This window comes from Apium graveolens, chromosome 5 (genome assembly GCF_009905375.1).
Source record: "Apium graveolens cultivar Ventura chromosome 5, ASM990537v1, whole genome shotgun sequence".
NCBI lineage: Eukaryota > Viridiplantae > Streptophyta > Magnoliopsida > Apiales > Apiaceae > Apium > Apium graveolens.
Window position 1 is genome coordinate 73,657,405 of NC_133651.1, and position 21,871 is coordinate 73,679,275.

The 21,871-nt window shown below is 34.5% G+C and overlaps 2 protein-coding genes, 1 long non-coding RNA gene and 1 other non-coding gene across 5 annotated transcripts; 1 reads left to right on the plus strand and 3 right to left on the minus strand.

The window, feature by feature from the left end:
* The first annotated feature begins 2,012 nt into the window (after positions 1-2,012).
* Positions 2,013-2,119, plus strand: LOC141662285 (small nucleolar RNA R71). Its single transcript, XR_012550406.1, has one exon. It is a non-coding gene; the product is annotated as a small nucleolar RNA R71 (small nucleolar RNA).
* A 1,465-nt stretch (positions 2,120-3,584) lies between these two features.
* Positions 3,585-9,789, minus strand: LOC141724179 (uncharacterized). The gene is made up of 2 exons (XR_012576523.1): positions 9,066-9,789; positions 3,585-4,131 (listed from the first exon to the last, which is right to left on the minus strand). It is a non-coding gene; the product is annotated as an uncharacterized LOC141724179 (long non-coding RNA).
* Positions 9,790-10,066: 277 nt separating this feature from the next.
* Positions 10,067-13,257, minus strand: LOC141724180 (flavin-containing monooxygenase FMO GS-OX5-like). Its single transcript, XM_074526200.1, has 7 exons — positions 12,618-13,257; positions 11,758-11,828; positions 11,466-11,612; positions 11,177-11,259; positions 10,912-11,047; positions 10,499-10,669; positions 10,067-10,336 (listed from the first exon to the last, which is right to left on the minus strand). Exons 1-7 carry the CDS (start codon positions 13,123-13,125, stop codon positions 10,178-10,180), a joined length of 1,275 nt encoding a protein of 424 aa, XP_074382301.1. The 5' UTR covers positions 13,126-13,257; the 3' UTR covers positions 10,067-10,177.
* Positions 13,258-15,151: 1,894 nt separating this feature from the next.
* Positions 15,152-21,415, minus strand: LOC141724182 (flavin-containing monooxygenase FMO GS-OX-like 2). 2 transcript variants are annotated; one of them, XM_074526202.1, is made up of 8 exons: positions 21,296-21,415; positions 20,708-21,193; positions 16,918-16,988; positions 16,685-16,831; positions 16,220-16,302; positions 15,936-16,071; positions 15,531-15,704; positions 15,152-15,387 (listed from the first exon to the last, which is right to left on the minus strand). In XM_074526202.1, exons 2-8 carry the CDS (start codon positions 20,979-20,981, stop codon positions 15,229-15,231), a joined length of 1,044 nt encoding a protein of 347 aa, XP_074382303.1. In that variant the 5' UTR covers positions 20,982-21,193; positions 21,296-21,415; the 3' UTR covers positions 15,152-15,228. The 2 variants fall into 2 exon arrangements, with proteins under 2 accessions (XP_074382303.1, XP_074382302.1); XM_074526201.1 differs by lacking the exon at positions 21,296-21,415 and having other exon boundaries at positions 20,708-21,287.
* Between the last annotated feature and the right edge of the window lie 456 nt (positions 21,416-21,871).

Here is a 21,871-nt window from a genome sequence, read left to right on the forward strand (position 1 = left end):
GGCTGATCCCATTGATGTCTGCTATAGTCCATCCGATAGCCGGTTTGAATTCTCTCAAGATCCTTAAGAGCTTGTCCTCCTCACTACCTGAAAAGTCAGATGCAATAATAACAGGTAAAGTAGATGCATCACCTAAAAAAGCATACCTTAAGTGTTCAGGCAATGGTTTAAGCTCCAAGATAGGTGCTTCCTCAGTAGATGGTTTGAGCCTTCCTTCAGCATTTTTGAGGTCAGAAGTACCAAGAGATTCAAATGGCATGTCTAGCTTTTGCCTTCAAGGAGAAGCATTTAGATATTGTAGTTGCTCATTGGCCTCCTCATCATCACTGTCAAAATCCCCCACTAACGCCTTCTCTAATGCATCAGATATTAGTATATGATCAAGTTCTGAACTAACCGCAGAATCAATCAAATCCACTTTTAAGCACTCCTCATCTTCTGTAGGAAATTTCATCGCTTTGAATACATTGAATATCACATCCGGATCGCGCACCTGCATAGTAAGTTCACCTTTCTACACATCTATCAAGGTACGACCTGTAGCCAAGAAAGGTCTCCCCAAGATTATGGGAATCTTCTTATCTTCCTCGAAATCCAAAATAACAAAGTCTGCAGGAAAGAAGAACTTATCCACCTTTACTAGCACATCCTCCACTATGCCTCGTGGGTATGTAATAGAACGATCAGCCAATTGTAGAGACATGTAGGTGGGCTTTGGATCAGGCAAATTCAACTTTTTAAAGATCGACAACGGCATCAGATTGATGCTTGCTCCCAAATCACAAAGGCACTTGTCAAAAGACAACTTGCCAATGGTGCAAGGAATGGTGAAGCTACCTGAATCTTTAAGCTTTGGAGGTAACTTTTGTTGCAGCACAACACTGCATTCTTCCGTTAAAGCAACGGTCTCAAGGTCATCCAGTTTCACCTTCCTTGAAAGAATACTCTTCATAAACTTCGCATAACTAGGCATCTGCTCCAGAGCCTCAGCGAAAGGTATGTTGATGTGAAGTTTCTTGAACACCTCCAAAAACTTACCGAACTGCTTATCCAGCTTTTGTTGTTGCAATCTCTTAGGGAAAGGTGGTGGAGGATAGAGCTGTTTCTCTCCTGTATTACCCTCAGGCAGAGTGTGTTCAACAGTAGCCTTCCTTGGTTCCGCCACTTTCTCCTTTTGCTTAGCTTCTTCATCACCAGCTTCAACTTCTTCTTCTTTTGCTTTTTCAGCATTAGCAACTTTTCCAGACCTTAAGATAATAGCCTTGACTTGCTCTTTAGCTTCTTTCCTGCCTGTCATTTCAGTATCACTGGGAAGTGTGCCAGGTTGACGATTGAGCACTGCATTGGCTATTTGACCGATTTCATTTTCCAAGGTCTTAATAGAAACCGCCTGACTCTTGCACAACAGCTTAAGTTCCTCAAAATCAGCACTAGAGGGTGGAGCTTCACCTCCTTGTTGAAGATATGATTGCCTTTGAGCATAATGTTGTGGTTGCTGGAATCCAGGTGGATTGAACTGTTTACTTACGCCTTGCTGATATGGTTGCTGAACAACATTCTGACTATTACTCCAGCTGAAATTTGGATGATTTCTGTTGTTAGGATTATAAGTAGCTGGCACAGGCTGCTGCGGTCGCTGATAATTGTTCACATACTGAACAGATTTATTAACCAAAGAACACTGATCCGTAGCATGAGAACCTGCACAAAGCTCACAGACCATAGCTATCTGATTGACTCCATAGGTGGCTAGAGAATCGACCTTCATAGACAGCGCTTGGAGCTGCGCTGCAATAGCTGTAGCTGCATCGACTTCCAAAATACCTGCTACCTTCCCGGGCATCATCCTTTGAGTTGGGTTTTGATGCTCATTTACAGCCATAGTCTCAATAAGATTATAAGCCTCAGTATAGCTTTTGGCCCACAAGGCGCCTCCAGCTGCTGCATCGAGCATGGGCCGAGATTGGGCCCCCAAACCATTATAGAAACCAGTGATCACCATCCAATCAGGCATTCTATGATGTGGACACTTTCTCAACATCTCCTTGTAGCGCTCCCAAGCTTCACACATAGATTCTGTAGGTTGCTGCGCAAACTGAGGAAGAGCACTCCTCATAGCAGCAGCCTCTGCCATTGGATAAAACTTCACCAGAAACTTTTGCGCAAGATCTTGCCAAGTAGTGATAGACCCAGCTGGTTCAGAATGTAACCAGTCCTTAGCTTTATCCCTCAGTGAGAATGGGAAAAGCCTCAGCTTGATAGCCTCATCAGTCACACAATTATATTTGAAAGTACTGCAGATCTCGACAAAATTCCTTATGTGCATGTTGGGGTCTTCAGTCGCAGCACCTCCAAAAGAAGCAGAATTCTGCACCATTTGAATAGTGTCCGACTTGATTTTAAAGTTATTGGCCTCAATAGCCGGGTGCATGATGCTAGACTGAATGTCATCAATTTTAGGCCGAGAAAAGTCCATAAGAGCTGGATCTGCCGGAACAATACGATCACCCATGATTACTGACTCTTTCTGCTCATTTCCTGAATCTGAATCAAAATCTATCTTCTCCGGAATATCAAGAATTTCGTCTGTCTCCTCAGCCGTATCTAAAGTCCTCTTGCGAGTACAAGAACGTGTTTGCATAAACGCTCGCTAAAGTACCTGAAACACAACCGGAAACAATAAGTAACACGTCTTAATCACTGAGTCCTAATGACCAATGATGGTAAGTACATAAACTAAACAAATACGCCGAGTCCCCGGCAGCGGCGCCAAAAACTTGTTAAGGCGAAAACACGCGCTAATAACACACGCAAGTATACACATTCGCAAGTAATATAGAATACTTTCTAGTTCGTTCCCACAGAGACTCAGACTAATTATGTTCAATTAAACTTACTCACCAATGTATGATTACTTCTCAATGTTATGATAATAACACTTATATTTGATTAACTAATTATTAACTACAATTAACTACGAGAATTAAGCACTTAATTAACACTTGAATTAACAATATTAAAACACTCATGAGATCACAACTTCATTACTACTTCCTTCAATAGTCATTATTATTACCCTTAGCATGCAACCGTGATGATATTAATCGAATAACACGAAACTGATAAAAACCAACTTTCATTGTACTAATACAATTCTACCAAACATCCACAAATAAGATAGAAGTTGAATAGACATCAATTATGTTGAGTCCCTATATGTCTACAGAAATTGACAACATAACGATTTAAGTACAAGTTATTTCTTTTGATTACACAGGGCGAATAAAACTGTTAGAGTTACCCACTAATCATGCATACTCCTACATGAACCTGTGCTAGCATGGCAAGTTCTAAATCTCAAGATCCACCGTCGCTTCACAAGAGATTAACACCCTATCTTATATGTTCGTGACGCACATAAGACGATTAAGCACAACCAATACTAGATATCATACAATCATCACACACTAAGGTATTAAACAACTAACTAAAGAATTCCATAGTAAATCCGTTACGATTCCATGATCACGATTAGCCCATGATAGCACTCATCGTCATCATGGGTTCATATGAAAACATGGTAATAACACACAAGAATAATAACTAAAACTACTTATATTAAACTAGAGTACGTCACAAGAGTAAATAGGTTCAAAGTAAAGAAAACTAGCATCCAACGTTACAACGAAATAAAGAATCACAAGAAAATATGCTTCCTCTTCGTTGCGGTGTGCTAAAACGGTCTTCTTCCTTATCTCCTCGCTCTTCGATAAATACTACGATCCAACCTCTGTGAAACGTTTCTGAAATCTACTTATATAGGAGTCCCATAAAGCCCAGTTAACTCAAAAGTTGGAAGTTAAACAGAATCAGGAGTCTAAAATAATAAATCTGATTTTCCGTCCCTGCGCCGCCGCTCAGCATTCCTGAGCGGGCGCTCAGCTTCCTGAGCGGTCGCTCAGCAGAGCTGAGCGGGCGCTCAGACCCCTTCTGAAATCTGCACTGTTTTTCTCCCGTTTCTTCGCTGCAATCTGCTCCTATCTTCCCGCTTACAATGCTAAACACATGCCAAGGCTTATTATCGATGAAATCTCTCCCGAAATGCAATTAATAACCTGAAATGCACAAACACTAGAAAAAACGCATCAAATACACAAAATACTGGATTTCAAGACATCAATTCAAGCCATTATAAGACGTTCTAAGTGGTATAAAATGCCACTTATCATGAGCATCAAAGTTCGTATTAATATCTAATTTGATAGGACATCAAAATTAATATTAATATCAAGAGTTGAGTTTTGAATAAAGTTTATGATTCAATCCATAATCATTGTTTCATGTTATTGTTGTTTACGATATTTCCGTAAACACTGTTTTACGAGTTTTATTCTCGTCAAGATTCAAAATATTGCTGAAGCATTTCGCGCGAAAATATCGAAAAGAGTTTTGAATACAGTGAGAAATAATTATTCGATTCTTTAATAAATTTTATGTTTCAGCAATTATGATTTTAAAATGATCTGCGCTATTGCAGATGTCGATTTTATATCAAAACGACCATATATTTGTTATAATGATTTTGCTGAGCATTTCTTCCGCTCATACGTGCCTGTTTTCAAATGTAACCTCTAGTGAGGATTAACTTGCGCTGTTTAGCCGCGTAATTCAAGGAAGCAAAGAAGAAGTTTTTGGAAGGTGATTGGTCCAGGGTTTGCGAACTAGTGTAAGTTTTATTGTGTAAAGTTGTTTATATTATATAATATTATAATTGTGTTATTTTATAGTTGGGCCTAGTATACTTCTTTTCGAAGTTATACTAGCGGGTTAAGTTTTGAGTTTGAGAATTATTGAAAAGAGTTTTAAAAGAAAGAGGTTAAATATCAAAGTGGTCACTCAACTGAACGCTATATATCAGTTTAATTATCAAAGTTAACGGGATATCATATGAATCACTAAAGTCATAATAAATATCATATAGATACCTCAAAATATGTGCTCGAGAATTAAAATTTATTTTATGGAGTTCTATATATTTTTCTTGAATCCTATTACAACCAAATGAAAATGTATGAATTCTCGTATTTTCTATAATATAGTAAGATTTTTTAAAATTTATGTACTATTTATTTTTAATTTTGTAGTCATTTGCTTAATTTAAATAAAAATAATTAGTAGATAACTATATTGCTGTACTGCATGGTAGGGACTTAAACAGGTAATGTAGTTATCATTTTTCGATCGGAAGTGATAACTATAACTCTACTAGTAGAGAATTGAAAAAACTTTGTCTGTTTAAGTGCAGAGTACTTTTTCAGTTGTTTGATGAGTAACCATTAGCAAGGGCATACTTGAGTACCTTTTAAGTTGTTTAATGATGTAACTATTAGCAAGGGCATACCTGATCCTGAAAAGGTTCACGTACACAGTAATTGTGGCTATGAATTTATTTCCTAGGCCATGTATCTAGACCTGGTTCATTACATGTCTGTGTTATTCCAGGAGATCAAGTGATTTTTCTAGTTTAGGAGTGTACTAGGACGCCTTTCAGAAAATAAAATCAAGTTTATACAATAAAGAGTAATCAGATTATAAAAGAGAACTCATAAAACTAAAACTGCACATATAATAAGACCATAAACACATATTTTTAGGGATGGCAACGGGTCGGATCGGATCGGGTCTTTGAAGATCCAAATCCGATCCATTATATTCGGGTTCGATTCGGGTTCAGATCTGGATATCTAAAATGAAGATCCAGATCCGATCCGTCGGGTTTTTTCGGGTTTCGGTTCGGGTTCGGATCTAATTCAGATACTTAAAAAATAAAAAATTAAATAAAAATAAAAAATTATCTTCCTATAAAAAACATGAATTTTGATTTTTTTAAATTTAGGAATGTAAAAGGGCTTCACATGTTTTATTTAACATAATAAACGTGTGAAGCATTCCTAATTTAATTGTTTACAATCACTCGTTTTGATTATTTAATGAGCAATATTTAAGAAAAATACAATATCGATAACATGAATGTAAATTATGTATCACATATATAAAATTAAGTAAAATGTTAATATACATATTTAATAATTCAAAATATTTCAATATATATATACATATATATTGTATGTTATATTTAAATAATATACAATATAACATATATATCTATATAATATGTTATATATATAATATGTATATATATACATACTTCATATATATATATATATATTATATCGGGTCTAAATCGGGTTTCGGGTTTCGGGTCGGGTCTCGGTTCAGAACACCTAAGATCCAGATCCAGATCCAAACTTTTTCGGGTCTAAATATAAGATCCAGATCCAGATTTAGATCCAAAAAATCGGGTTTAGGTAGACCCAATCGGGTCGGAACGGGTCGGGTATCCGTCGAGTCGGTTAAAACCACCATCCCTACATATTTTATTAGAGTGATGTCAGCAAGCCTAGCACCAAATACAACATTTATTATGAAAGACTAAAACAGTTTTAATAAAATCACTACATTTGCTTATAATTTAGCACTAGAATATGTTTGCATTTCAGGAACAAAGTACATGGGAGCACAAGGGCCACAGTTAAACATAGTAGTGAAATTTATTAATACTAATAGTGCATTCTCACACTAAAAAGTGATAATTATAAGATAATTAATAATTTAAAGAATAATGATATATGGGATTGTATACCCAGGGCATTATTATCCCCCACAAGGAATATGGCCTTAAAGTTGCTACAAATATCTTCAATACAAACTCAATATGAAATTATCGATAGACAGAACTTGTAAATTATTTCTTTGCAATTTTAGTAGCCTAGCTAACCACACATTCTCCCTAGAACTGTAGTAGTCAATATGGATAATTAATTAGAAGGTTGGCCAAAGAAACTTTAAATTTTCAGTTTATTTATATATGTACTTGATTCCTTCCCTCATTCTACTTAGGGTTTGCCAAATTAAGCCGATATTAGTTCTTAGAGCATTAAAATCATAGAGAAACCACATTAAGTTCGAATTAAAAAAACTAAAAAAAAAAATTAGAAGGCTAACAAGTTGTGTAATAGAATCATTATAATGACAACCGTAATACCTCAGTTCCATATCAAGAAGAGTGGAACATTTTGTTCAGTACATAAACAAGAGTTTTGCTATTAATGCACTTCAAATATGATGATTTTTTGGGGGCCGGTGACGGGTTTAGTGACAACCCAAGTCGTCATATTTGGGCTTATTTTGAGATCGGAATCGGGGCTTCAACGACTCAGATGGGTTATCACATATGATATTAAAACAGACTCTCAAAAGCTACAATGTAGGCCTATAAGCTTATCGTTTAATCCTAATGTCATATGTATTAGATCTGATTCTCGAAAGCTACAGTGTGGGCATATGGGATATTCATTTGAGATACACTGGACAACTTATTCGAATTTGGAGATTTGACTTGATTACTAAAAAAAATTGAATTTTGAGCCAGGCGGATTGTCATGTGGTATTAAAGCAGAGTATCATAAGCTATGATCTGGGCGTATGTACTAGTGTATCATATGTATATGTATGGATATGGTATTAAAGCAAATTGTCAAAAGCTACGATTTGGTTATATGAGCTATACATTCAGTCCCAACTTATATGTATCATAGCCGATTCTTGAAAACAACAATATGGGCATACATTCTATTCGTTTGAGCTAAACTCTACAACTTATTTCGAGATTCGAAGAACTTACCTAATTATTAAAAAAAAACTTGAGATTTAACCCAGATGGGCAATCAAATATTCACAATATTCACGTGTGTTATTAAAATCGAGTCTCGAAAGCTATGATCCGGGCATAGTGGCTATATGTCAGTCCTAACGTCATATATATTAGTGCCCCACTCTTCCAAGCAGCAATATGTTACTCCCTTTATTATATGTCCCATTCAATTCTATACATTTTCTTTTTTATATGTCTCATTCAATTCTATACATTTCAACCTTATCAAAAATAGTAAGAATTTAATAATATAAAAATCAATCACATCCACTACTTTCTCGCACTACACTTACTTTTTTTTTAAACCCCACTACACTTACTTAATTCATCAAATACTTAATTCATCAAATATTGATTGGTCCCATCACTTTACCCAACTTTATACTTTTTCTCACTAAATTACAATTTTTTTTCCTCTCTCATCCCACTACTTTACCAAAACTAATATTATTTTAATAAATTTCTTGTCCTCCGTGCCCAAACCATTTGTATAGAAATGGTTGGGACGGAGGGAGTATGTATTAGTGCCTACCGGTATTCTAAAAAGTCGGCGATCAAACCGATTAAACGAAAATTGGGTCAAAATTGTTTTTGCGAAAATTGGTTAAAATTTGGGAAAAATTGGATTAATCGGTCAAAAATCAGGTTAATAGGGCAAAAATCGACCTCACTGATAAAAAATTGAAAAATATTTAGAAAATAAAAAATTAAAAATATATATAAATTTCTAAAAAAATTAAGAAAAATAATAATCTCATATACATATTTACTATTTTATACGGTTAAATAATAAAATTTCTTATTTTTCATCTAAAATTAACCTCGAGTCATAAGTTAGATCTTAAGAATTACATTTACTTTAATAATATTCAATAATTTAAATTTATTTATATAAATATTTATAAAGAATGATATATGTATTTAAAAAGCAAAATAATTATAAGTATTATTATTTATAAATAAAAATAATATTAAATTAGTTCCAATTAATGACCCCATTAATTATTCCGATTAATCCTCGATTACCCGATTAATCCTAGATATCATAGTACCTACACCGACTAAGTCCGATTCCCGCCTTTTACGACACCGGTATCTATTGAAAGCAACAATATGGGCCAACTATTCATCTGAGATACACTGAAATGCACAGGTGTAATTTTATTTGAAAAAAAATTAAAAACTTGGAGCCAAAATCATTTTCATTATAAATATTTAATACAGTAATAATCCAGGATATCCATAATATTCTGACTCTGATAAATATATAAAATTTTAGATGAGAAAGTACCTTTCACCGCAGCCAACCGCGGTACAGTGTGATGACCATTACAAACCACCACAGCCTCAAAAACATCCCCCTCACTCAACTCGCCCCTCCTCGACTCAACAATCCACTCACCAAACCCCGAGTCAACCACCGGTTCAACTCGGACAACTTCGGTACTCAACCGAGTCAACTCAGTGAGTCCAAACTCAACACAAAACTCGTTAAGAAACTTCAACACCTCTTCATGACCCGGAAAAATCCTCTGGTCACCGTACGATCTCGAAAATTGGTAGTCCGAAAAACTCATAAGATGTCGAGGGTGATTAGTCCGAAGTGAAGAGTAGAGGCTATTGTTTTCGCGAGCCGAATAACGATCGTGCCGAGTCAAACCGTTTGTTTGGCCACCTCTAACTGTGGATAATTTCTCTGTTCGGGTCGAGACCTAGTGGGTCGGACTCGGTTCGTGGATCGTAGGCTCATGTTCCACCGATATGACCCGAATTTTCGAAAATGGTAACTTGGTGGCCCGATCTTTTAAGCTCCCGGCCGGCGACTCCGGCTCCGACCACCGCAATATTTAAAGATGAACTCATTATGAGTTTGTTTTTTAAATAAACAAATTTGTATTTCCCATCCTAACTTATCAGTGGGCTGTACCATAATTTTAACCATTTTGTGTTGAGGACAATTTTAACCATTTTAAATTTGTAGGAATTGGCCACCAATTTTGATAAATAAGCATGATTGCGAGCATTTCTCCTTTTGTCTCGACCACTTTTTTTTATACGCATCTCAATGCTGTCTCAAAATAAGAAAATGCTAAATACCCCAAATATTTTCCCCAAATTTTCCCCATGTCAAGCTTGTAACTTGTAAGTTTCCTAATAAAAATATGGACCACGCGCGCCCCTAAATCAAAACCCGCCAACGTGTATGTCAAATCATTTGATATAAAATTTGGGTTATAAATTTGGGGCACCTAGCACTACTCCTCAAATAAGCAGGATTGTCTGCGTTTCAAATGTAAAAATATATCAAATATTATATAGTTCCATAATATTGGTGACATGAACATGATGTTTGTATCACATTAAGAATGACATCCGAACAACATAATTTGTTGTATGTAAATGTTAAATGATTGAATCTATCCAGCTATTGATATCCCAATCTCTCAAATTACTTCCTTCTGAGCTAAAAATGATCTTAAGAAAATGCTCTTGTATCTTCTTTACGAGTTCATCGATAGGTGGCACTCCCAACTCATCAGCTAACCAATCCGGGTAATCAAACTGCAATAGTCATACAAAACGTAGTCAGTACATGGATATGCGATATCTCGACTCTCCGTTATGTACTCATGTTATATAAATATATAGTACTAGGAAGCTAACAGGTCACACAACACTCATATCTACACATTTGTAAAGTGAACATGATTGAGGGGAAAAAACCTTCAGGTGAAGAGAATGAGTGTGACGAAGTGGGATCCCATGTAGCTCCAGTGATTTGTAAAAGCTCTCTGTATCAGCCATCATTGTCTCTTTTGATGGTAGTACCAACTGGCCTGATAATACAAGCGATATCCACTTGGCTTGTAGTTCCATCAAAGGAAACCCCGATGTCTGTACAATGAGTCACAAGAAAATGTCTCATTTTAGTCTTGGATGGCTACTTATTGTTTCCAAGACTACTAAATCAAGCTTGTTTAGAGATAATATGAGCCAAGCTACATCACAATTTTATCATCAATTTGTTACAAGATGGACATTAATTATTTTGCTTCAAACAGATCATCATCAAAACAGTAACACTTATAAAACAAGGTTTTAAACTTTAAATGACCGGAGTTATGTTAAAACCTGACCCCGTATGGAATCCCAATGAAGGAGAGCCTAGGGGCAAGCTCCGGAGGGAACACATGTTTGTACAATGGTCCAACCCGATTATCCTCCACAGTTACAACATTATTTGATTTAAGAAATGGAAATTTGTATCTGTACCTGTAGAAAGAAACATGGAGACACATAATTAATCATATGCTGATAATAGTATACTATAAATGTACATTAGCATGACGACATTGCTCAGTTACAGAAGAAAAAGGATCTGGTTTCTGGACAATATATTACCCAGTGCAGTGAAATAATATATCTGCCTGAACAGAGGATCCATCCTGAAAAACCACTCTACCACTTTCGTCCACATAATCTATCTGTAAGAACACTACCAACAAATATAATTTGTCCAGAAGATATCACTTGATATTAACATATTATTGGCATTGATTTATGCATAATTAAAAGTCTAATATAAAATTAATTCAATTACAAACTTCGCGTTAGTAATATAATTAATAGTTTTAAGACTTGAACATCAGTAATATGGTTGAAAAGTTTATGCGTGACACATCGTACATACCTCCGAGTGATTATTCAACTTTGCAAAAATAGCCAATTTCGATAATACAGAAGACGATCTCGTGGAAACATGAACTTCTTTGGCAACTTCTGCGATTTCTGCTGATATATCCATAGCACTAGGTCCAGTTCCAATTACAACAACAATCTATAAAGAGAATCCATTACTAAATTCTCAAAAGCACCAACTAAGAAGTAATTAATGTTCTTAATTATGTAAAAGCAATAAATACAGGGGGGTTTTCAGCAAAAAGATGTGTTTATCGAACTTAAAACCAGAAATTAGAATATACCTGATCGCGAAATGGCTCTGGAACACGGTAGTTGTGGCTATGGATTTGCTTTCCTGGCCATTTCTCAATGCCTGCTCTGAATAAGATGGATCAATTAACTAACAGTGTATTCAATTAGCAATTTAAAGAATCATTTTGATCTTTGAAAATCCAAGGTGTTCAACTTGGATGTTAGATGACCATTAAAATCTCATGTTATTCAATAAATTTTTATTTTGATACATTGTTAGATTGGTATTGAAATCTTATACAAAATAATGCATTTTGATAGATTTGTTGGTGTTTTTAACATGTTTTGAAATCAAGTCAAATTAGATGAGATTTTTAAGAAATCTTCTAAAATTAGCAAAATTCTACCTAGATTAAAATTAAAATCAACAACAATTTTTAAAATCTAAATTGAATAAATCCCCTTATTACGTTTAACAAAATTATCACAGATAATACACAAATGATTTAAAATCATAAATGAACACATCCTCTCGTCATATTCAACAAAATGATCTCAAACAACACACAAATGAAAATGACGGCTTCTCCTTTTGGAATGCTAGTCTCAGGTTGTAGGAAAATCATCGATAGTCTAAACAATGTATTCATGCCAATTTAATGGTTGAATTCAGAGCTTTTCCAGAAGAAAAAAAAAGGAACAGATAAATTAGTCAAATGCGTTATTAAAATGAACTCTAAGATGCACAGGCCAATACTTCTTTAGAAAAAAATACTAGTAGTTAGAAATAAATTAAATTTTTATGTATGAACTCCAAGATGCCTGCCCCGGTCAATAGTTATTTAGGAAAAATACTAGTAGACGTAAAAAATGAATTAATTTTTATGAACGAAACATAAATAAAACATACCTGGAAAATTAGGCACCCGGGGCTCAGTATGGTGACCGACACAAACCACAACAGCATCAAAAACTTCCTCTAGACTCAACTCTCCCGTTCTTGACTCAACAATCCATTCATCATTCCTCGCCTCAACTCGGACAACTTCCGCATTTAATCGAGTCAACTCAACAAGTCCAAACTGCTGTGCAAAGTCGTTCAAAAACTGGAGCACCTCCTCATGTGATGGAAAAGTCCTAGAATCTTCGTAAATTTTCGTAAACGAAAAATCAGAAAAGCCCATAACATGTCTTGGAAAATTTGTTCGAAGCGAAGAGTAAAGACTGCTGTGAATGATGTCTCTGTCGGGGTCAAGGCTTAAAAGATCTGATTCGACTCGTGGATCATAAACCCATGTTCCACCGACTTGGTTTTGTTTTTCGAAGATTGTGACTCTGTGGCCAGCTCGTTGCAGCTCACGGCCTGCGAGTAGGCCAGCGACACCGGCTCCGATCACCGCCACATTTAGAGAAGGCATGCTAAAATTTTAAGGTCTGTTGAAATGTTGTGAAGTGGGAGTTTACGAAAGTTGAACTTTTGATTCAACCACCGGGTCTTTAATAAAGTATTGTTTTTGTACTACTAAGATAAGGAGTTTGTTGGCTGAATATTAGCTATACTAGCTTACAAGCAAGCCTGCCATGCCCCGGTTCTTATTAATATTTGTATATTTATAGTTATTTTATGAATAATTTAGCGAAAATTTTATATAATTAATTAATTACTAAAGTAACAATTATATAATATTTAAATAAAATTTGTTATTGGATGGATTCAAATATTAGAACTTATTTGTATCTTTATAATTAATAATATATAATTTTCGTTATTAGAACAGTTCCGATCATTTAATCAAGAAGATCTAATGGTCGTCATGATAATGAATAACCAAAATGAAGGTTGAACCAAATTATAACATATTTCAATTATTATAGTTTAGTATAAATTCAAAGCATAAGGTAAACCTTATTTTATTTTTAAATAATGCTAGATCCACAACAATTTTCCCGAAATGGACATGTGATTGGTATTGTTTGGAATGGCCCCATCTAATTAAAAAATCCCAACTCATATGTCACGTCATTTTGTAAGTTTTCTGTATATCAAATTTTGTGCATGTAAGTAGTCTTTATTTTTAGCATTACTAGATCGGGTGAATGTTTAGTTATGCTTTTCGGAATTAATCGTTTAAGGTACCGGTAGGTGATTTATGAGGGGATTTATAAAGAAATAGATAATTTTATTTGTATTTTTTTCTGATTAATTATATTGATCAAATATTTTTTACCAATATATAGGTAATTTTTGAAAAATTGGCTGATTATTTCTACAATATATGTTATATTTATATATTTTATTAGTAATTTATTTAAATTTACTAATATTTTTGTAGATATTATAATAAATTTTTAATTACTTTTTAAAATTTGTATTAATTATTTGTTTATTATATGTAATTATAGAATGTGGTATGAACTTTTTTACTTTAAACATTTAATAATATTATTACAAAAATCATGAATCTTTTGATCACAAAATTCTATTTAGTATGAAATATAAATTAAATAAATACATATTGAAAAAATGATCAAAATACACGATTTTTAATCTCAAATTATCCAAAATACTCCTAAACCGAACAGGTGCCCAAACACCCACATAATATGCATAAGGTGATGCATATGTGTGTTTTTATTTTTTTTGCACAAAATACACATGCATGACATGTACATCCCATTTTTTATTGGAAAAATAAAAAAAATGAAATATGCATATGTTTTGTTAATTTTTAAAAGGAAAAATTAAATTATAAGTCCCTAAATTATTGACATTATATTATTTCGGTACTTAAATTAAAAAATTTTGTTGTGCGGATCATTTAATTTTTGAAATTTCTAATATGAGTCCTTTTGTTAAAAGATTCTAACGACGTTAGAATGAGAAGAATATGTCAAATCTAAATTTCATACAGTTAAATTGAAATTTGAATCACCAATAAACAATATCATATCATATGACGCCAATTTGAATCACCAATAAACAATATCATATCATATGACGCCAATTTTCACAAATCAGGTCTGATTCAAAATATCATAAGTTTTAGGTCCCCAAATTTGATAAGAACCCAAAATTCAGGGTCCAATTTGAGATTTTTGAATAGGAACTAATTTGATAAAATTGGTGTTATTGTTGCTAATTCAATTTTCAATGTAACTATTTTAATTTTAAATTTGGATATCACTAATATTTTCAAAATTATTTTAATCCGTATGAACATGAAGAACACTAATTTTCTGATTCTAACATTAGAGTTTTTTGATAGAAGGTTTTAGATAAAAAACGAAGAAGTCAAATGACGAGAAATATAAATTCTTTAGTTCAGGACCTAAATTAATATTAATAGTTATGAGACCTATAATTTATTTTTTCCTTTTTTAAAAACATGACTATATTTGATGAGTATTTTATCGGTCAATAATTATTTTGTGCATTTTGATGAGTCCTATAAAAAAGGAATAACATTTTTTTTTCGGTGAAAGGAATAAAAATCCAACAACAGAGTTTCCCAGCTACAAATTTAGGGCACTGTATCAACCCATCTATCAACATCCCATTCTCTGAACCGAGCTGCTTCTGAACTGAAAATGTTTATAAAAACTTGTGCAAATATCTTTCTACTCAGTTCATCAATCTGTGGTACTCCCACTTGATCAGCTAACCAGTCCAGGTACTCAAACTGCCAATACTCAGAAATCATGGTCAGTAAATGTATGAGCCTGCAATGTCTCTGTTTATGGATATATTTGTGCATACTAGAAAACTAACAAGTTATACTACAGACACACATGTGGAAACATAACACCATAAGGGAAAAAAAACCTTGGTCGAAAAAAGAAAATGGGTGAGACGAATTGGGAGGCCTTGTTGCTCCATTGATTTGTAATAGGCTTTTGTATCTGCCAACATTGATTCTTCTGATGGCAGAAGTAGATGGCCTGATAGAACAAGCGATATCCACTTGGCTTGTAGTTCCATCATAGGAAATACCGTAACCTGTGTCATTATTCGCGAATCAGTACTTCAATCTTGGAAAAAGCTAATTATCAATTTCATTATACAAGACTGCTGAGTTACGCTTATTACAATGCCACTTTGTAGTGTTAATATGCATTTAAACAACTCAATTTGCATTTGACATAGGGAAAGGGGTGGTAATTAGTCTTTGCCACTAGATTATCATTAAGTTAGAGTCCTTTAATCACTGAACTAGAGATAAGACCTTACAGCAGTAGGAATTCCAATGAAGGATAGACTAGGAGCAAGCACGGGAGGGAAGATATGTTTGTACAATGGTCCAACTCTGTTATCGTCCACAGTTACGGTATGATTTGTTTTAAGAAATGGAAAATTGTACCTGTACCTGTAAATGCATTAACAAACATATAACTTATCATATGCTGATGTGGTATACAAGTCCATCAGCTCATCGTAGATTCTCTCAATACAGATAATAACAAAGTAAATCACCTGCAGATGAAAAAATATCTAGTTTCTGTGAAATATGTTACCCGGTGCAATGAAATATTATATCTGCGTGAACAGAAGACCCATCCGCAAAAGCCACTTTACCACTTTCATCCACATAGTCGATCTGTAATCAAAAACCATAGTTCGTCCAGAAGATATTATTTGCGTTAAAAATAAATCAAGAAAGTAACAAAATTTATTTATAAAATGATTGTAAATAATGTATTGTTATATATAAACAAACCAAAGCTATAAATTACTAAAAAGAGTTCGAGTGATCTTAGTCTCAGCTAAAAGTATAAATATCTAAATTTTGCCGTTACACATTTTCTACAAAAAGTTTAACACTTTAGGGTACTCCACCGCACCTTGTTGGCCCATCAATAAGGCAATATAGAAGACTACCATCAACTCCAGAGGCTAGAAAGAAAAGAATTATATTTTTTTTCAGGGTACTCGGTGAGTTACCTCTCCAAGGAGTGCCTCCACTTTACATACATACATACCTCAGAATGCTGCTTCAATCTTTCAAAAATGTTCGACTTCGACAAGAGAGAAGACGATCTTATTGAAATATGGACTTCTTTGGCAACTTCTGCAATTTCTCCTGATATATCCATAGAACTCGGTCCAGCTCCAATTACAACTACAGTCTGTGAAAGGACTCCATTTACAAATTATTCCTAAATCTACTAACATATAATACATGTTTATTTTGTTATCTTAGGTCAGAATGTACCTGATCACGAAATGGCTCTGGAACACGGTAGTTGTGGCTATGGATTTGTTTTCCTGGCCATTTCTCCATGCCTGCTTGATTCAAGATGGATAAAATTATTTTGTTCCATAAAGTTAATCTGAACATAATTTCTATATACGTATATCAAAGTTTCCTTTCTTCCACAACATTCAAAATCAATTCTTACTGAGCATGTAAATTCTTACACAAGGGTTAAAAAAATGAGAGTAAAGGGGGCATGAGATCGATTCAACCAGCGATGGGATATCGAGATCACAGAAAAGCTTATAGGCCCCTCACGCTAATACATCCTAGGCCGATAAGGTAAGCATCAGAACAGTTATTTTTCCTCTTCTGAAAAAAAATTGAAGAAAATATCGATAAAAGAAAACACATAATCTTGTTTGAATTATCTTTCCTCTTATACCATTTTCCACAACTTTCCACTTGTCAGTAAGTAAGAACTATCACCAACATTCTCCAGCTAGAAATTAAAACCGAAGTAAATTAATCCAAAACATGTAATGTAGATGATGATATGAATGATCTGTCAGGCTTAAAATTAGCATCCACTCAGTTTGTTGTAGCGTAAAATAACACTAATAACACAAAAGAAGTACTTGTAGACTAATGTACACCGAAAAAGGGGATTTGGTCTTTAACGGAAGCTCAATTAACCAACTCATCACTACTTCTGAAAACCAGAGGAAGTTGATAGATGGATCAATTTAGAGAACTTTCCATAATGTGTTCACAACTTGACTTACAGTAAAGTGAATAAGCTATTATTGCTCCTTTCTTCACTCGGATTATTTGAATAACAGGAAATATTTAGCAAAGTAATAATAAAAATAAGAACAGGAAAAGTTTTTTTGGTTCCCCTGCCTCTTTCCCGTGGAGACGATACCTTAACCTATACTGCTTGACTGATCGAGTCATCCAAGGACTGAATTCTGCATGAGTAATCGTTATACATGCAATATAAATAGCTCTGAACATGTGATCTATTGTAAACTGTGATATAACAGGCTTGCATTCCATGTTGGGGTTAAACCCAATAGGTAATATGGTCTTGGTGATAGAAAACATAATTGAATTGGGTAATAATTGTATGGGTAGACAATTATTATCATAATTGAGTTGGGTAATAATTGTATGTGTTGACAATTATTATTATAATGGGAATGGGTAATAATTGTATGTGTTGACAATTATTATTATAATCAGATTAGGTATGTCTTGTTGGCTAAGTTTTGTGATGGCTATATATACATAGTCATGTTATTGTTTTGATGTATGCTTGAGTATTGTTTGACTTAAGTATCGCTTGAGTGAATACCGTTTGGTAAGATTGATTGTATTATTGATAAATGTTTTGATTAATAATACAAGTTGGGACGTGGATTTTTCCGCGTCATATATTGAGTGTGTGTTTTGCATTGTTTGTCTGGTTCTATACTTGTGTGTGTTCCCCCTAACAATTGGTATCAAGAGCCAAGGTTCATGATGGAGAAGGTTGGGAGATTTGAAATTGAATTGTTTAATGGAAGAAACAATTTTACCTTATGGCAAAGTACGGTAAAAGATCTGTTAATTCAACGAGGGTTATATGCGACTCTCGAAGGGAAGAAGCCTACTGAAGTTGATAATACAAAGTGGGGAGACATGAAGTTACGTGCGGCATCAACGATCCGGTTGGCCCTTGCACCGGAAATCAAGTATGATGTTCTTGAAGAGGACAATCCCAAGAATTTGTGGGAGAAGTTAACGAAGACTTATCACTCAAAGTCTTTGGCCAACAAGCTGTTTCTCAAGAAAGATTTGTTTGGGCTCAAGATGGAAGAAGACGGAGATTTAAGAGATCATCTGAATCGTTTTAATGGCTTAATCAACCAGCTAAATAATTTGGATGGAAAATTAAAGGATGAGGACAAAGCTGTTCTACTACTAGTGTCTCTACCGAAGAAGTATAATACTGTTATGACTTCTTTATTGGTTGGGAAAACGAAGTTAGATTTGGATGAGACTATTGTTGTTCTTCTGGAGGCCGAAAGATTGATGAAACAAGAATCGAGTGACACATCTGATGGAAGTGCATTTGTGGTACGTGCGCGTGACACGGAAAAGAAGTATGCTAAGAAACATAACCCTAATATCAGGTGTTTTTATTGTGAGGAATTGGGTCATATACAATTTATGTGTCCAAAGGCAAGAGAAGACTTGAGAGAGTTGAAGAAAAATCGAGGGGGTAGTTTTTCGCTTGTAGAAGCTGATGAAGATGTTCTTTTGGTTCAAGAAGAGAAGGGATCAAAAGAAGAATGGGTGCTTGACTCGGGATGTTCTCATCACATATGTGGTAGGAGGGAGTGGTTCTCGTCCTATAAAAAGTGTGACGGAAAGATTGTAACTTTACCGAACGGTAAAACGGTAAAGGTTGCTGGCATTGGTGAGGTAACAATGAAACGTCACAACGGTCGTGTTCAGAAGTTAACTCAAGTAAGATACATACCGGAGTTCAATCGAAATCTGATTTCGTTGGGTAAATTAGTTGATTTGGGATATACTGTTATGATGAAGAACAGTATGTTGAAAGTCATTAAAGGAGATTTAGAGATACTCAAAGGTCGAAAAGATAAGAGAAATCTTTTTGTACTAGAAGGAGGGGTTATTGTTCGAGGGGAGGTATTGGGCGATCGACGTCGATGGCTTGATGGTGACCGTTAATTCGGTTGTGCATGAAATCATATTGGGTTGAAGGGGAGGATTGTTGGGGTTAAACCCAATAGGTAATATGGTCTTGGTGATAGAAAACATAATTGAATTGTGTAATAATTGTATGGGTAGACAATTATTATCATAATTGAGTTGGGTAATAATTGTATGTGTTGACAATTATTATTATAATGGGAATGGGTAATAATTGTATGTGTTGACAATTATTATTGTAATCAGATTAGGTATGTCTTGTTGGCTAAGTTTGTGATGGTTATATATACATAGTCATGTTATTATTTTGATGTATGCTTGAGTATTGTTTGACTTAAGTATCGCTTGAGTGAATACCGTTTGGTAAGATTGATTGTATTATTGATAATTGTTTTGATTAATAATACAAGTTGGGACGTGGGTTTTTCCGCGTCATATATTGAGTGTGTGTTTTGCATTGTTTGTTTGGTTCTATACTTGTGTGTGTTCCCCCTAACATTCCATATAATTCTTACACATGCCATTCAACTACAATCTGAAATGGCTTCTATACCTTTATAGTTGATTCACGTCCCTTCTCGTCATAAACTTCGAGATCATTGTGTAATATGAGATTCTCTGTCTAACAAACTTTGCAGAGAATAGGATAAAATGATAAGGTAATTCTAATATCATTATTAGCACCTAATAAAACTAATTAAGGTAAAATGATAATAGGAAATAGGCAAAATGATAATTTCCACAGCTTGAACGTGGAAATTCAGAATCCCTTTATTCCGGATTCAATTGGCTCAAGTTTTTTTATTGTTTTCCAGTTTTAAAAACACTCGACTTTGAGCGGAAATCGAATCAAGAAACCGGGACGACAATATATAAACTTTAGGGCTCATCTCATCGCTCTCAAGTTTTGCCAAGTTAAACTACTTATAAACTATTTAAATTTATTTCTTATGCATAAATCGAAATAATATTTGAACTCCATGGGCAAAACATCACGCCCCGTACCCTCATAAATAAATCTAAAAAAGAAAGAACACCCACCAAATTTATATAATTAAAAAAAAAAACCAAAGAAAAACAATACCTGGAAAATGGGCCACCCGGGGTTGAGTAAACATACCATTACAAACCACAACAGCATTAAAAACTTCCTCCTGAGTCTGCTCGCCATTTCTTGACTCGACAATCCACTCATCATTCCTTGCCTCAACTCGAACAACTTCCGTACTCAAACGAATCAACTCACTAACTCCAAAATGAAGTGCAAAATCATTCAAGAACTTGAGCACCTCCTCGTGTGATGGAAAAATTCTAGAATCATCGTAAATTTTTGTGAACGGGAAATCAGAAAATCCCATGAGATGTCTTGGAAGGTTTGTACGTAGTGAAGAGTAAAGACTGTTGTGAATGATCTCTCGATCAGGGTCAAGGCTTAAAAGGTCTGATTCGACTCGTGGATCATAAACCCATGTTCCCCCAAGTTGGTTTTGTTTTTCAAAGATTGTGACTCTATGACCAACTCGTTGGAGCTCACGGCCAGCAAGTAGGCCCCCTACACCGGCTCCGATCACTGACACATTTAAAGAAGAAGGCATGTTGAAAGTTTGCAACAGAACTATACAACAACAATGGTAAAAGAGTTGTACAAAGTTAGTGCTTTAAAAACACTAACCTGACCTGGTCCTTTCGTTTACCTTGAACAAATTTACGAATTAGTCAAATTGCAAGTATCTTATTATTATCTCTTCCTTTCAAGAGTTATTTTTTTTCTTTTTAAGATAAAATGTTGATAAAAAAAATTGTTGCGTGGTTGTATTGATAAACTTGTAGGTTGGACAGTGACTTTAATAATTTTCGTTCTCATATGAATGGGTGGTCCCGTGATACATGACACTACAAGAGACCAAGAAAAAGTATTTTGTTTTGGTTCGACTGCCTATTTTTCTATCAAAAAAAAATATGGCGGACTAACCTCATTAATAATAGTCGAATCAACGGCGCAGAAAAAAAGAATATAAAATAGAATTTATTTTTGTATTCCAACGAAATTTAATAACGGATAACATTTCATTTGTAAGTTAGCAACAAATTGTCCACCGAACTCATTTTTTCGAAAAATCAAAACAAAAACAACAGAAACTCAATGGAACAATAACATATATTTACTAACGAAATTCTTTGTTGGCAAAATAGGCGCCAAAACTTCCCGCCCTAACCTACCAACGAAAATGCTAATGAAATGGTAATG